At 44.2% G+C, this 15,366-nt stretch overlaps 1 protein-coding gene across 2 annotated transcripts in view; it reads right to left on the bottom strand.

Moving 5' to 3' along the window:
* Positions 1-15,366, bottom strand: part of PLCB4 (phospholipase C beta 4) — an 855,807-nt gene that overhangs the window by 163,061 nt on the left and 677,380 nt on the right. For both annotated transcript variants that reach the window (XM_029593509.1, XM_029593508.1), the window contains one exon: positions 14,583-14,787. In XM_029593509.1, the coding sequence (XP_029449369.1) occupies positions 14,583-14,787 (205 nt within the window). The remainder of the gene's footprint in view (positions 1-14,582; positions 14,788-15,366) is intronic.

Raw genomic sequence — 15,366 nt, 5'->3', positions numbered from 1 at the left:
AATACAACTAAAAAAAAAACTAAACCCTACCAATACTTAACAAGCAGAAGTAAGTTGATTCTGACAATTCTCTAATTGTTCTTGCCTTTTCAGGATCCATTAACCTTCTCTCCTCCACAGGTACCAATAATGATGATTTCCCCACTTGCTATCGCCATGTCAAGTTCAATTTGTACTTTACATTTCAGGATAATTGAATTAGAATGAAGGAAAAATTAAGACAGCAATGGAATTTGTTCTCACAGCAACAGCAAAATCTAGAAATTATTTTCTAGAAAGGACAGAGATTTCAAGCATATACATAAAGTTGCATGTTTAGTCAAAATCCCGTATGTACATTCTAGATGCAAAACATGGCAGTAGTAATTTTTTACAGCAACATGGGCAGAGTGCCATTAGTAGATCTTATTGCACAGTCACGTTTAGTTTAAACCTTGCTTTACGCAGGGCCAGATTACAGGTGCTTTGGGCCCCTGGTTATATCCTGGGCAGGGGTGTCCCCTCTACATCATTTAAGCAAACACTGTTTACACTGATAGTATGCACATACATCAGCATTTTGAAAAAATACCTTTTGTTTGCGTACATCCTTAACTTAGGCAACTGTGGCACCCTGTTCAGCCACCACAATACACACGACAAATAAACAAGACATAGAAAGTACTGATATGAATGGCTGCAGCTGCTTATTAAATGCCTGAGAAGGGAATCTAATTGGGTGGTTGAGCCTACTAGATCTACAAACTCTGGGAGGTGCTTGTAAAGGAGTGTGTATCAGGAACCCCTTAAAAGACACAGCCCAGAAGCGAATTTTTGTCCCAGGGTGTTTCCCTAAGCAGGGGAATAAGGGAGCAGGACCAGGAGGAAACAGGGAGGCTCCTATGAGAAGACTGTCTATTGCTGTAACTTTTGATTTAGCACTGCTGAATTACCTGTTTTCCGTTATACTGTAAATAATAAAGTGGATTCTGTGGAGAGAAGGCCAGAGTCCAGACTACCCTTATAAATCCTATGTGCACATTATCACAGTGCTCTCTTGTGTCTCTGTGACAGCGCTGCTGGTCACCCATGCCTGCTCTAGGTGTCTTGCCACTTTGCTATCCTGAGGATGGCAAGCATCAGGCAGACCGCCATACAGCAAGCCTATCGGCCTCCACTCCCTGTTACGGTAAGAAGATCCGCTGGGAGCTTCTGCCCAAGCCAGGATCTGCCATCCGTTGCATCCCTTGCCAGATCATTGTTCACTTGTCTGAAGGCTGCGACCCTTCTTACGCCTTTGCAATGTTCTCAAGCACCTCCCCTATTCTCTCCCCCTTCCCTGGGGGGGAGTTCAGGCTGAAGAATCAGGAGGGTCTCAATGATCTAGAGAAGGACTGGGCAAACTGGTGGAATAATTGGTCAACTACTTAAATTTCGATTACACACGTTTTAAAATATGTTGACTAATGGGTGTAAATCGATTTCTACGTAAGTCTCACTTCATTTTCACATGTAAAATATATGCGAGTATACTTTTAAAATAGGTAGGGAAGAATATGCATGTTCAAAAATACTTTCAATGCAATACTTTCATGTATTCGCACATACATACATGTGTATGTTCCGAAGTAAAGATACACCTATTTTATGATACGCACAGGTTATGAATTACTATCGTAGATGAGCGCATGGCCATATATTTATTTATGTTACTAATTTATATGCACATATATATGCCAGTTATGCTCCCTATTTATAACTCTCATTACTTTACAGAACCAGAGGAGTGAATTTTCAAAGACATGTGCTTAAAAGTAGCACATATTGTAGCAGTTTTGCAAAAGTCCATTTATGTGCATAAAACCCAGTTTTACATGTGTAAATACTTTTGAAAATGAATACCAGGCTTCCTCAGCGAGCTTTCCTCATTACCTTGCCAGTCACCCCCCTCTCTGATTACAAGCCTTAGCTCTATATAACCCAGCCTGTCCAGTGCCTTCAGTGCCTCTCTGACCTGGCCAGTCTTACCTTCTTATTCTGCCTTCTCTATTTATCCTTGCCTAGTCTGTGGCCTCCGGGCCTTCTGTGTTTTCTGTTCTTTCTTGTCCTTGTCTGTGTCTTATCTAGTCCTTGTCCAGTCCTGTCCTTCTCCTGCCCAGCCTCCAGCCTGTGCTCTGGATCGAGCCCCAGCCTGTGTTCTGTGTTCAAGACCCAGCCTGTGCTTTGTGTCTTAAGCCCCAGCTTGTGCTCTGTATCCAGCCCCAGGCTGTGCTCTGTACCCAGCCTCAGCCGGTACCTGTATCCGGCTCTCAACCAGAACCTGTATCTAGCTCTCAGCAAATACCTATATCCAGCTCTCAATCTGAGTCTGACCCCAGCTTCCAGCCTGCGCCTGCCCACACCTCCCGGTCCGTGCCTAGCCATGATATTCAGCAGGAGACAAGTCCTATTGGTCCCCAGAACCCAAGGGCTCAACCTGCAGGGGAGGGGGCTGGTTAGGCAGAAGGCCAGCTCTAGCCCTGCCTTGCAGACCTGTATCGCTTCTGCGGGGGATTCCAACCTGCCAGTCCATAGCATGGATAAAGTACAGCATGTAAAGGAAATAAATGTCTATTTTGTAGCTCTTGAATGAAATTATTTGTGACTAGATTTATAGCCTCAAGCTACTTCCTCTTTTTTTTTTTTTTGCTGCTAGGTTTCTTCAGTACATCACTAGAAAATCATAAATTACATGGGAAAAGGAACATTTCTGGCTTAATTCACTAAGCTTTCTTTTTATAGAATTGTATTTACTAAGCTGTGATAATGCGTTTGTCTATGATAAATGGTATTTACTGCACTGGAAAGCATGTTAGTGTGTGTTTTAGGGAAATAACATGCAAAATTTGCATTCATCGCAAATGTTCCTGCATTATTTCCCAGGCAACAAATCATGAGCTGTGTCACATGCAAATGAATGCAAAGCAGCTCACTGTTATGCCAACCAGTAGCGCAGCTTACAAAATATCTGTGTTTACTGCGCTACTCAAAAGATGTAGCTAACTTCTCCCTCACCTCTGTACCTGAAAGCATTTCCAGGCTAATGTGCCTGGCGATGCTACTGAACTGCCATCTTAAAAAGGCTCCCAGCCCCTATAGCAAACCCCTCACTGACCCTCTAAAATTACTTGATAGCCTGTAAGGGCAAAGTATAATCCCCAGGTTCCTGCCTACAACCGGGTACATATTGAAAAATGTTGCTCCTATTAAGCCCTGTCTCCTGGCCCTGCCCCGTTTCAAAATATGTCAACCCCCCAAGTAGGCTCCCCCCCCCCAATCCCCAGACACTCCCAGCTTACCTTATTCATATTTTTCTTTCCCCCGAGCATGCAGAGCACAGGGGGAGCCATGGGTCAGCTGGTGCCCTTTTGAAAGATGGTGCAAGCAAGGTAGGGGGGAGTGACTCTTGCTCCTTCTTCGACCCCCGGGTTTCTGATGTAAGCTGGGGGGCAATCACTAGGGGGCTTTCTGAAATATTTTGAAAAAGTACTGAGTTTTAAGATGGGGGAAGGTTATTATCTATTAAGCGGCAGGGTTTAGTCTTGCTGATGATTTTGAATATTTATATGCCCATAAGGGGTGAAGCCCGGGGACTATAACTTGTACCCACAGTGCATCAGGACGTTTTGGCAGAGGGGTGAAGAGGTATGTTACAGGGATTTTCAGCCCCTTTAAGAAGGCGACCCCAGGATGGGAGGCCGCCATCATGTGTTGCTGTAGGCGGGAGTTTCCCAGCTCTGGCAATGCGAGGAAAAACTCAGTGGGATTTATTAAACTGCGAAACGGCAAGGTTGTTACCCGTGGTAAAACGACACTTCCAGCGCCATTTCATTGCGGCTTAGTAATAAGTTCCTTTATTACCCTTTTTATTTAAAAGTAAAGATCGCAGGTTTCTACCGAGTGTCTTCAATAGTACCTCAAACATTCAAGTTACAAATCATGGAAATGTGTGTTGTAAGATAAGCCAGAGGACAAAGGAAATAACAGGTTTGATGACAAACACTTGAAAATTGCCTGCAGATTTAATAATACCTTCTGAATGTCAAACACATCAGTTCAAGCTTTTCTTTTATTCACTAAGCAATACTCCACATCTATGCAAAAATACAACAAACTGCATATCATCTGCACCAGAGGGTGGGAATACAGATATACTACCTCAACTCATTTAATTCTCATTAACATGCTGCCCATTTAATCTGCTCAACTGTGGGGCAGCACATATAGCTCCTCAAACTCAGTAAGATTTCAGCTTAATTATATATATCAGCTACAGGAGCATTTATTTAAATGACCTTACACTTTACAATCAAACTAGCTATGGTAGCATTCACAATGTTTTAGGCTAATATAATCCCTGTATGCACTACATCTACTCGTTTCAACAATTACCATATAAACTCGTGTATAAATTGATCTAATGTATAAGTCGATAGGCGATTTTGAGACCAAAATCCATTGACCTGTATATAAGTCAAGGTTTAAAATGAGCACTCTATCTGGAAGATAAGAATTCAAGAAAAGCCACGTCCGTATTAAAAAAAAAAGTCATGCGGCGCACTAACTTTAGGGCAGGTCAGCAGCACAACCAGAGTTAGCCACATCAGTTAAGCAGCTAACTGCTAATATCAGAGTTAGCCGCTTAACTTATGAGGCTAGCTCCACTCCGTTTCGGTGGCTGGCACATATGTATGTGCATACCTCAGGAACGTTATAGTATACACAGAAAAATGGATAATATGCATGTATAAGTCGACCTACTTTTTTTGTGCCAATTTTCTGGCATAAATTTCTTGACTTATACATGAGTATATACAGTACTTTTCAACTTGAAAAAAATACTTTACCATTTTGGCATAAATAATGGCATTTGAGATGTAAACAATTTTACGTAAAACATTGGGTGATTTTCATATTTTCCTGAGATCCCATAAGGAAATCTAGCATTTTTTTTTAAATGAGACAATCTGGGAAAGGTTGCACTTCTCTAAAGAGTATGTACATGTAAAATCAAAAACACTATCCATCTGCTAAGATCTATTTTACTTCATTCAGTTTTTCTAATGGGTTGCTTACATTTTAGTTTTGTTTAAGAATAATGTTAATGGACTCACAAATATAAACATTAGGAGTAATATTCAGTCATTGACCGGACTGCAAACTTAGGGCTCAGTGTGCTGTGGCAGTCAAAAAACAAACAGAATGTTAGGAATTATTAGAAAGGGAATGGTTAATAAAATGGAAAATGTCATAATGCCTCTGTATTGCTTCATGGTGAGACCGTACCTTGAATACTGGGTACAATTCTGGTCGCTGCATCTCAAAAAAAGATATAGTTGCAGCGGGGAAGGTACAGAGAAGGGCGACCAAAATGATAAAGGGGATGGAACAGCTCCCTTATGAGGAAAGACTAAAGAGGTTAGGACTTTTCAGCTTGGAGAAGAGACGGCTGAGGGGAAATATGATAGAGGTGTTTAAAATCATGAGCGGTCTAGAACAGGTAAATGTGAATCGGTTATTTACTCTTTCAGATAATAGAAAGACTAGGGGGCACTCCATGAAGTTAGCATGTGGCACATTTAAAACTAATTTGAGAAAATTCTTTTTCTCTCAACGTACAATTAAGCTCTGGGGGGCTTAATGTGCTTCCAGAGGATGTGCTTAGTGCAATTAGTGTAGCTGGGTTTATGGTTAATCTGTTTTTTATTATTATTACTATTATTATTATTGTAATCAAAACACAATCTTGTACAGATAAACACTAGAGAAACTTGGGGGATGGGTTGGGTGGGGGGCAGAGGCGGGAATAGAGGACTTTGTATTTTTTCACTGCTTTATAGTTGTGGAATAAAGGGTTCTTATGTTTGTTATGCTGGGTTTATAAAAAGTTTGGATATGTTCTTGGAGGAGAAGTCCATTAACTGCTATTGATCATGCTGACTTAGGGAATAGCCACTGCTATTATTGGCATCAGGAGCATGGGATCTACTTAGTGTTTGGGTACTTGCCAAGTACTTGTAGCCTGCATTGGCCACTGTTGGAAACAGGATGCTGGGCTTGGTCTGACCCAGTATGGCAACTTCATAAGAACATAAGAAATTGCCATGCTGGGTCAGACCAAGGGTCCATCAAGCCCAGCATCCTGTTTCCAACAGAGGCCAAACCAGGCCACAAGAACCTGGCAATTACCCAAACACTAAGAAGACCCATGTTACTGATGAAATTAATAGCAGTGGCTATTCCCTAAGTAAATTTGATTAATAGCTGTTAATGGACTTCTCCTCCAAGAACTTATCCAAACCTTTTTTGAACCCAACTACACTAACTGCACTAACCACATCCTCTGGCAACAAATTCCAGAGCTTTATTGTGCATTGTGTGAAAAAGAATTTTCTCCGATTAGTCTTAAATGTGCTACTTGCTAACTTCATGGAATGCCCCCTAGTCCTTAGGGATGTGCAGAGGGATGCCATACGTTGCATTCGGGATTCGTATTCGTCGGGGGGGCAGATACGTTGCATTCAGCAAGGGGGCCCCCGATACGTTCTATACGTCAATTCATATTCGTTTCCCCGCTAAAATTAAATTAACTACAAACCCCCACCCTCCTGACCCCTCCAAGACTTACCAAAACTCCCTGGTGGTCCAGCGGGTGGTCCGGGAGCCATCCCCTGCACTCACACCCTCGGCTGCCGGTTTCAAAATGGCGCCGATAGCCTTTGACCTACTATGTCACAGGGGCTACCGGTGCCATTTGTCAGCCCCTGTCACATGGCCATCGGCACCATCTTGTGCTCCTACCATGTGACAGGGGCTGACCAATGGCACCGGTAGCCCCTGTGACATTGTAAGGGCAAAGGCTATTGGCGCCATTTTGATTACTGGCAGCCGATGGCCCGAGTGCAGGAGATCGCTCCCGGACCCCCGCTGGACCACCAGGGACTTTTGGCAAGTCTTGGGGGACCCTCCTGACCCCCACAAGACTTGCCAAAAGTCCAGCGGGGGTCCGGGAGCGACCTCCTGCACTCCGGTCGTCGGTTGCCAGTATTCAAAATGGCAAAGGCTATCGGCACTCCGGCCGTTGGTTGCCAGTATTCAAAATGGCCCATAGTGAGGGGGTTTGTAGATAATTTTGTGTTATCTGCAAATCTGGTCATCTCACTCATTGCCCTTTCTCCAGATCATTTATAAATATGCTAAATAGCAAAGGCCCCAAAACAGTCCCCTGGGCCGAGACCGGGGTCTTGCCTAGAGAATAGGTTGAGGCCCAAAGCAGAGGGCCTCGGCCTATGCCCAAGTGTGATGCTGGGTCCTGAGCCTGGGCCTAGGCCAGAGGTTGGGGCCTCGCCTACACATAAGATGCGGCCTAATACAGGAGCCACTGCCTAGGCCTAAGAATTTGCCGAGACCCAAACATTATCATCAGGGATCCAACGTCATGGCCCATGTGCAGGTCTGATACCAGGGCCAAGCTCAGAAGTCGGGTCCCAATGTTGGGGATTCAGCCGGGGCCATGGTGCAAAGCCGGGGCCCAGCCCAGAGGCCATGTCCCAATACCTGGGCACAGGACCGATGCTGGGGCCTGGCCCGGAGGCAAGTTCCGACATCGGGGCCTCAGCCCAGACCCAATGCTGGACCCAAGCCCTGCACGTCCTCAATGGATGCCATTATTATGAAGAAGACAGAAGAGGACGATGCACCGAGGCCTGGGCTCCAACTTCCTAGCCTGTGCCTGGGTCCTGGCTGAAGACCTGGCATCAGGACCCGGCTTCTAGATTGGGCCCTGGCGTTGGACCTGCATCCAGGCTGAGGCCCAGGCATCGGGACCTGACCCCCAGTGTCAGGCTTGGGGCCCAGGCCTTGGTTAGGCCGAGGCGTCGAGCCTCGGCTGAGGCTTTGGGACCTGGCCTCGAAGCCTAGGCTTTGCTTAGGCATAGGCCATGGTAGATCACCATGACCTTGGCCTATATAAGGCCGAGGCTTTGGCCTGGGCCAAAGCCTCAACAGAACTCCCCAAACCAAGTAAGTGGGGGCTGTGGAGGATCTGGCCCACCATTTTTTCAGATGGAGGAGATGGTTGGTGGAGATGAGTAACCTCAAGAGGCCCTGTTTCATTTTTTTTAATGCATTTTTGGGGTGTTTTATATTTAATGTTTATTTCATTTTGTAACCTAAAGAAAACAAAATAAATATTAAATTTGTGAAAAAAACACCCTAATAACAAAATTAAATAACAAAGCAAATTTTTTATGCTTGCATACCCCTAGTGTGCTACAAGGGACAGCTTTTGCAGTCAGGTTCAATTACACTAACAAAAAGTCCATATACAATGAAAACATGAGGTAAGGCTAGACATTGGGAACAAGTAATGCTAAAGAAAGACTTACGCATTTAGGGGGTAATTCTGAAACAACCCACATAAGAGACAGCAAAGATGCACACAAGTTATATCAAATTTCAAAGCAAACAAACATATGTTTGCTTTGAAAATTATTCCACCAAAACTACCTGCAAACAATTACACCTGCTAATTTCTGCTCAGGAAATTGTTGAGGAAATTTACATACAAAAGTATGTGCATAAATGCAAATCTCTCCTCAAGCCCACCACCAGGAATGCCTCTGCTTAGTTTGGGTAAGTTTAGACATAAACTATGAGGTGGAGAATTTTATAACAAGCAATTTCCGTGGGTTAAGAACCAGTTTACCCATGGAAATGCCTTTGAAAATTACCCTCATTAAGAATGACCTGTGTGGCAGTTACAACTTAAAAATGGATCACTGCAAATGAAATGAACATAGGAACAAAAAGGTCAATATGGAAAGCCTTTGTGTATTACACACACAAAAACCAAGCTTTCAGTATCTCCTCCTGCTGAAGGCCTAACTTTTATGCACACAACTTTTTATGTGCATGAAAGTTATTTGCACATAAAGGGACATCAATAAAGGTGTTCCGGGGTAGGGGGTAAAACCTTCGCCAGTGAGCACATATTGAGTGCTCTCTGGCTAAAGCTACATGCAGAATTCTGGTCAGAGAAATCAGTCCTGACTTTATCTGAGAATATTCAGGCGGAGACTTGTGTGTATAAGTCCCACACAATATCAGGAAAATTAGACGCATAACTTTCCCTGGATAGTTTTGCTGCTTGCCAGCTCTTATTGACCTCGCAGTGTAGTATGGTGATAAAGAATACTTCCTTAATAGATAATACAATGCAAGACTTTTATACATTTAAACAAAAAGGATTTGAACAACCTGGTAAATTGGGCTGTATTTCCTAAATACTCCCTTTAAAATTTCCATTGCCCCCCACTGTTCATATTGAATGCCACTAAATAGGAAGATGAAATTAACATAGGTATGATTATGATTAGATGATATCTAATGCTTGTTTTTGTATTTTCCATATGAATAGAACTGGATTTAGTATATATTTACTGTAACTAAGAGTTATATTCCTATCTTTTTTTTCTCATTATTCAGAATGAATGTAATCATATCTAAAAAATTTACTTTTATGCAATTGAAAAATGGATAAATAAAGAATTAAAAAAAAAATAAAAAATTGGGCTATAATAGCTCAAAGGCCCCACTTTATTGACATGGTGGGGCCATATATAGCTGTCATCACAGAATGCTTGAATATGTATTAAAATCAAATAAATAAATAAAACTTGGCATCACTGCACAAGAAACTAATATTGGAAGTGTGAAAATGCCAGTGACTAGAACGAATAATTGCTACTGAGCATCAGAGCTTCCCATAGAACATGGATATATACTGAGGAGAAGCACTTTCTTTTACAAGAGGCTAGGGGACTGACACTTAACTAAATGACAGGTAGCTAAAAGTGACGCTTAGGTCATTAGTACCAGACAATCAATTTTCCCATCTTCCCAATTTTTTTTTCTTTTTCTCGTTAGCAGTTTCCTCCTGCTCCTTCTAGCTCAACTGGAACCACCCTTTGGTGGGTTATGATGCCGTGGAAGGCTCATTCACTACTCTCCAGGGATTTCTCTCCTGTTTTATGTCCCCTCACAACTCACATTGTCATTGCAGCAAAAGTGCCTGGCAGGGAGGGCTATATATCAGAAATTCTTCCAGGAACACTGCCAGTCAGGGGTCCTAAACCCAGCCACTTTGTGGCACTAATGCACAATGACCGGGGCTCCCTCCCCCCACCAGGGGCTGTGAACACAGCTTCTGCAGCATCCCCAGCCCTGGCCGACCCAGGGAACAAAATACCTGAGCTGGTAATGGAACTCAGGTCCTCTGCACAGCAGCGAGTAGCACACTGGGTGAAGAAATGTTGTTTAAAGGTGCTCTGCATCCCTGTAATACTCAGTCTGTTTCTCCACTGGACTTGCTGTTCTTGCCCCTCCCCTCCAAATATTTACATTTTCTTGGATACACTCACAGGAATTAAGGGTCAGATTTAAAAGAAAGTTAATACTCTCTTTCTGCTGTTCAGTATTTCCAAATCATACTTAGCAAGCAGTAATACAGACCCTGAGTCAGCCACGTTGTTTACTGCTCGGATAATATTTTTGAAATTCATTCAGCAGTTCCCATGCAATCCAACCAAATCTCTGGGGGCACCCATGTCACCATGTGAGGATCTGTTGCTGACTTCACCTGCGGGTGGCACTATGAGCTGCTTGTATGATCTATCCAGTTCTCCCAGCCCTGTGTCCCTTTGCTTTTCCTAGACATGTACTGCATTTATACCCGGGCTTTTTTTCGGTCAGTTGCCAGAGCTTGGTCCCAGATGTGCTCCTACTTTTGGCCTCATGCTTGATAGTCTGTTTTTGCTCCTAGTCTCAGTCCTTGTTCTTGCTCCTTGTTCTTAGTTTTTGTTCTTGTGTGCTTGTCTCACTTTTGGGCCACACATTACATTTCTTGTTTTGTTCTATTCCTGTTGTCTTTTTTTTTTTGTGTGTGTGTGTCTTGTTTCTTTTTGTGGGCACCTTCCTGCTCTGGTCCTGCAGTTCAGCCCTGCTTTTGTAGGTGCCTTCTAGTTTCTGCCGTGAGTAATCCCTGTCTAAGTCCTGCCGGCCACCAGCACCTGAGGGGAAGGTGAATGGTACAGGCAGAAGAATCCTGTGTTTCTCTCGTGCTTCTCGCCTGCTTCATCTGGGTCCAGCCCTGCTTCTATTCCCGGTGTTACAGCACTGCGTCCATACTGACTTGTAAACAAATGCCATCACAGATTCCAGTTTATGTGAGGTGATTTGGGATCCTCTTCCAAACTCAGCCGCCCCCACGGGCTCAGAGGAAGGAAAGGAGAGCAGCTTTAAAAACCTCAAAAATAATGACAGCAGTTCAAAGTAAACTGACAGAGCGTGAAACATTACTGTTTGCCGTACGTATGTTTGAAACGTTGCCAAGTGAGAAAATGACAGAACTTCTAGGATTTTGCTTATGCTTTGCAAACAAAACAATCAAAATCACAAGTAGCTGGAGAAGCAATGAAACTTACCTAGAAAAAAAAGAATACAATACAAGCCCCACAGCCGTACTGTTTCCTGCTTTTAAACACTGCTGTAAATGCCATTAGTATGAACAAAAAAATGGAAAGTTATGACCACTACTAACTGTAAATGGTTAGACGTGTAAAGCCCATCAGACCTTCACTATGGGTTAAGATGTGGAGATTTCCGGCAGTGGGAATAGAGGTAGTAGAGGAGTGATCAACATGGCCCATCTTCACAGGGAGGGTCAGTTTCTGCTAACCTGTATAGATGTCTCCAAAAAGCACAAGGGGGAGTTTGACAGAGACCATAGAAGCAAAGAAGAGGCAGCAAGGTTTCAGGAGGGGAAGGACAGGCTGCTTCTCCTCACCACTGAGAGAGAGTGTGTGTGTTTCCTCTCTTGACTGACTGGAGTGGCATGAGAGCAGTTTGTTGGAATCTCTCAGAATCCAGGGATAAAGAAGATTGCCCAGCAAACTGTTTTCAACGGTAGGTATTTTGGCCAAATGTTTTTTTTTTTCATGTGAGAAAAAAGGACTTTCTAAGTTTCAGACAGCTTTCTAATGGAGAAAAAGACTTATTGTGATTAAGGGGAAGCCCCAGTTTCCTATCAAGCAGCACAAGGAACAGATTTTTATATTTCTGGATATCTGAAACTCTATAATCTGTTATTTTCTGACTTTGTACTACTGAAACTTTGATTTTTTTTTTGTTTTCAGTAACTCTTACTTTGTTTTGGAACAAGACGCTTTGGGGCGGATTTTCAGAGCCCTGCTCGCCTAAATCCGCCCAAAACCGGGCGGATTTAGGCGAGCAGGGCCCTGCGCGCCGGTGAGCCTATTTTACATAGGCTCACCGGCGCGCGCAGAGCCCCGGGACTCGCGTAAGTCCCGGGGTTCTCCGAGGGGGGCGTGTCGGGGGCGGGCCCGGTCGACGCGGCGTATCGGGGTCGTGTCGGCAGCGTTTTGGGGCGGGTACGGGGGCGTGGCTACGGCCCGGGGCGGTCCGGGGGCGTGGCCGCGCCCTCCGTACCCGCCCCCAGGTCGCGGCCCGGCGCGCAGGAGGCCCGCTCGCGCGCGGGGATTTACTTCTCCCTCCGGGAGGCGTAAATCCCCGGAGAAAGGTAAGGGGGGGGTGTAGACAGGGCCGGGCGGGTGGGTTAGGTAGAGGAAGGGAGGGGAAGGTGAGGGGAGGGCGTTAAAGGATTCCCTCCAAGGCCGCTCCGATTTCGGAGCGGCCTTGGAGGGAACGGGGGTAGGCTGCGCGGCTCGGCGCGCGCCGGCTATACAAAATCCATAGCCTTGCGCGCGCCGATCCAGGTTTTTAGCAGATACGCGCGGCTCCGCGCGTATCTACTAAAATCCAGCGTACTTTTGTTTGCGCCTGGAGCGCAAACAAAAGTAGGCCTATTCGCGGAGTCTGAAAATCCGCCCCTTTGTGTGTGGACTGAGAACCAATCATTTATGGGCCATCTGTGTCTCCAATCATAAACAGAAGCAAACCTTGCACATAAGCAAGTACTCAAGAACACTGGTGCAGGTAAATGAGTGTATTTTCCATTCAATGGTAAATAACTGTTTTATTATGACAAATGTTCCAATATCCTTATTGTGGCAACTCCATACAAAGTAACAGTCAAGAGTTACAGGTCCCCCGACACGGTCCCGTGTTTCGCGGTGGCTGCATCGGGAGGGACCGGATGAAATTCAAAATCTGGAATATAACATGAGTAATCAAACATGGAAGAAAAACAGGCTGCAGAAAAGCAAGTTACAGTGGGTAATCACATACCTTATAGACAAGGTTTTTAATCGTCTGTTGTGCCACACCCCCGATTTTGAACCCCCCCAATCTAAAAGTATTTATTTGTTCCCCCCTGAACGTCCAGTGGAGAAACAGACAGAGTATTACAGGGGTGCAGAGCACAATTAAAAACCTGCTGAACGGGAAAAGGGTGCAAGGGGTGGGGGAGACACAGATGGCCCATAAATGTATTTGAGGAGCACTGGGCCAGCAATTCTAATTTATGAGAGGATGGGTGCCAGGAGCTCTTTGATTTTTTGTGTGTTTTTCTTTTTTTGGAACTGATACAGTGCTACTTACCCGGACATCTTTTAAACATATCTGGATAAGTAGCAAGTTATCCGGCTACATGTATCCTGCTAACTTTAAAAATCTAACCAGTTGTATTCAAACATAGCTGGATAGAGGTAAATTTTAAAAAGGCCGCACACACACACGGATGTGCCGATTTTATAACATGCTTGCGTCGCTGCGCACATGTTATAAAATCCGATACCTGCGTGCACAAGCGTGCTCAATTTTGTATCGGTATGCGCACTTGAGCGTGGATGCCGACTCACGTGCGCAAGGGGGGATTTTTAATAAACACGCGCTGACGTGACTTGGCCTTCCCCAGTTCCTTCCCAGTCTGCGCCAATAAAGGATTGGACTGCGGGAACTTCCCTACTCCCCCTAGCTATCCTTCTTCCCTTTTCCCCTCTCTGACCTGACCCCTAAACCCCACTTACCTACCCTAATTTTTTTTGTTTTAATACTGACCTAATGGCACTGTCCCAGTTGGCCCTGTCCTGCCCAGACTCCGCCCCTTTTCAGAAACTCTGCTCTTTTGCGTGTACCAGGAGATACGTGCATGGCTGGGCCGCTCTGAACATGCACTCGGTGTGCACGCGGCCACGGATGTATCTCCCAGTATTTGCACGCGCCTGGCATTTAAAATCGACCAGTTAGGTTTTAAAGTTAGCTGGAGGATAAGCCCACTGAATACACCAGACAAGTTATCATGCTAACATTAGCCAGATAACCTGTCTACTAATCGGCCTGCTGAATATTTGCCTCACATAGTTCTACTTTCAAAAAAAGCCTCGGAAACAGAACAAGGAGACCCTTCTAACAACAAAGATGAATCTCAATAGTTTGAAATTCTGAATTGCTCGTTAGTACTATACGTTCATCTTGAGAAAGTGTACATCCCACAACATACTTTTCCTTAGAAGCAAGGCACTGCACTATGTGGATTATAAGCGTACGCATTAAATAACTGTTATGCTTGCTTGTGTTCACCTTACCTCCAAAGCCATCAGGCACATAAGTTTTCAGAACAATGTTACAGAAAATTGTTGGCAGTGATAATGGCTTGTTGCCTTCATTTCGCAGGGAAATGTGTCGGTATCCTGCCTGGAGTCCATCAAGTGGCAGGATCCTCTGGCCAATCAGCTTGTTGTTGTCATCATAAACAGCTATCCTGAGCACAGCAAGGTCAGGGAGGATAACCTGGCAATACAAAAGCAGAAGTGATCATTGATTAACTCTTTTAAAGCGCGTCACTAAAAAGTAAATGCTAAAGTCATGGGTTCCATCAGCGCTACTTTAAGATTACCACACACAAGCCTGTGCACTTACAGCTCCATGCTTTGTCCTTAAACTGAACCTAAGGGGTAATTTTCAAAAGCATTTGTGCAGGTAAAACATGGTTTTACACTTTGAAAATTAGACTACAGGTTGTATGTGTAAAAGTATGTGCGAAAGCAGAAGGCAAAGAGATGTTCTTGGGGGTGGAACAGGGGTAGGGAAATAATTTACGCACTTACATTTGATTTTCGAAAGTATGTACATAAATGTTTGTGTGAACATATAACCTACTCTGTAGCAGGTGCAAATTTGCATGCCTATGCCATGCAGGGGTATATGCAGTCCTATTAATTTTCAAATGTGTGAGCTACTTTGAAGACTTGGATTGAAGTCTGCACTATTATAAAATTGGGCTTTGAAAAGGCAATTTTTAAAGTCTGTGTAGGGCCTGCAAGTGAATTTTCAAAGAGAGTTTCCATTTGAAAATTCAGGGGCTAGCGG

This window comes from Rhinatrema bivittatum, chromosome 3 (assembly GCF_901001135.1).
Source record: "Rhinatrema bivittatum chromosome 3, aRhiBiv1.1, whole genome shotgun sequence".
Classification (NCBI taxonomy): Eukaryota; Metazoa; Chordata; class Amphibia; order Gymnophiona; family Rhinatrematidae; genus Rhinatrema; species Rhinatrema bivittatum.
Note: the sequence above shows the minus strand (reverse complement) of the source record. Positions and strands in the feature narration are given on the sequence as shown.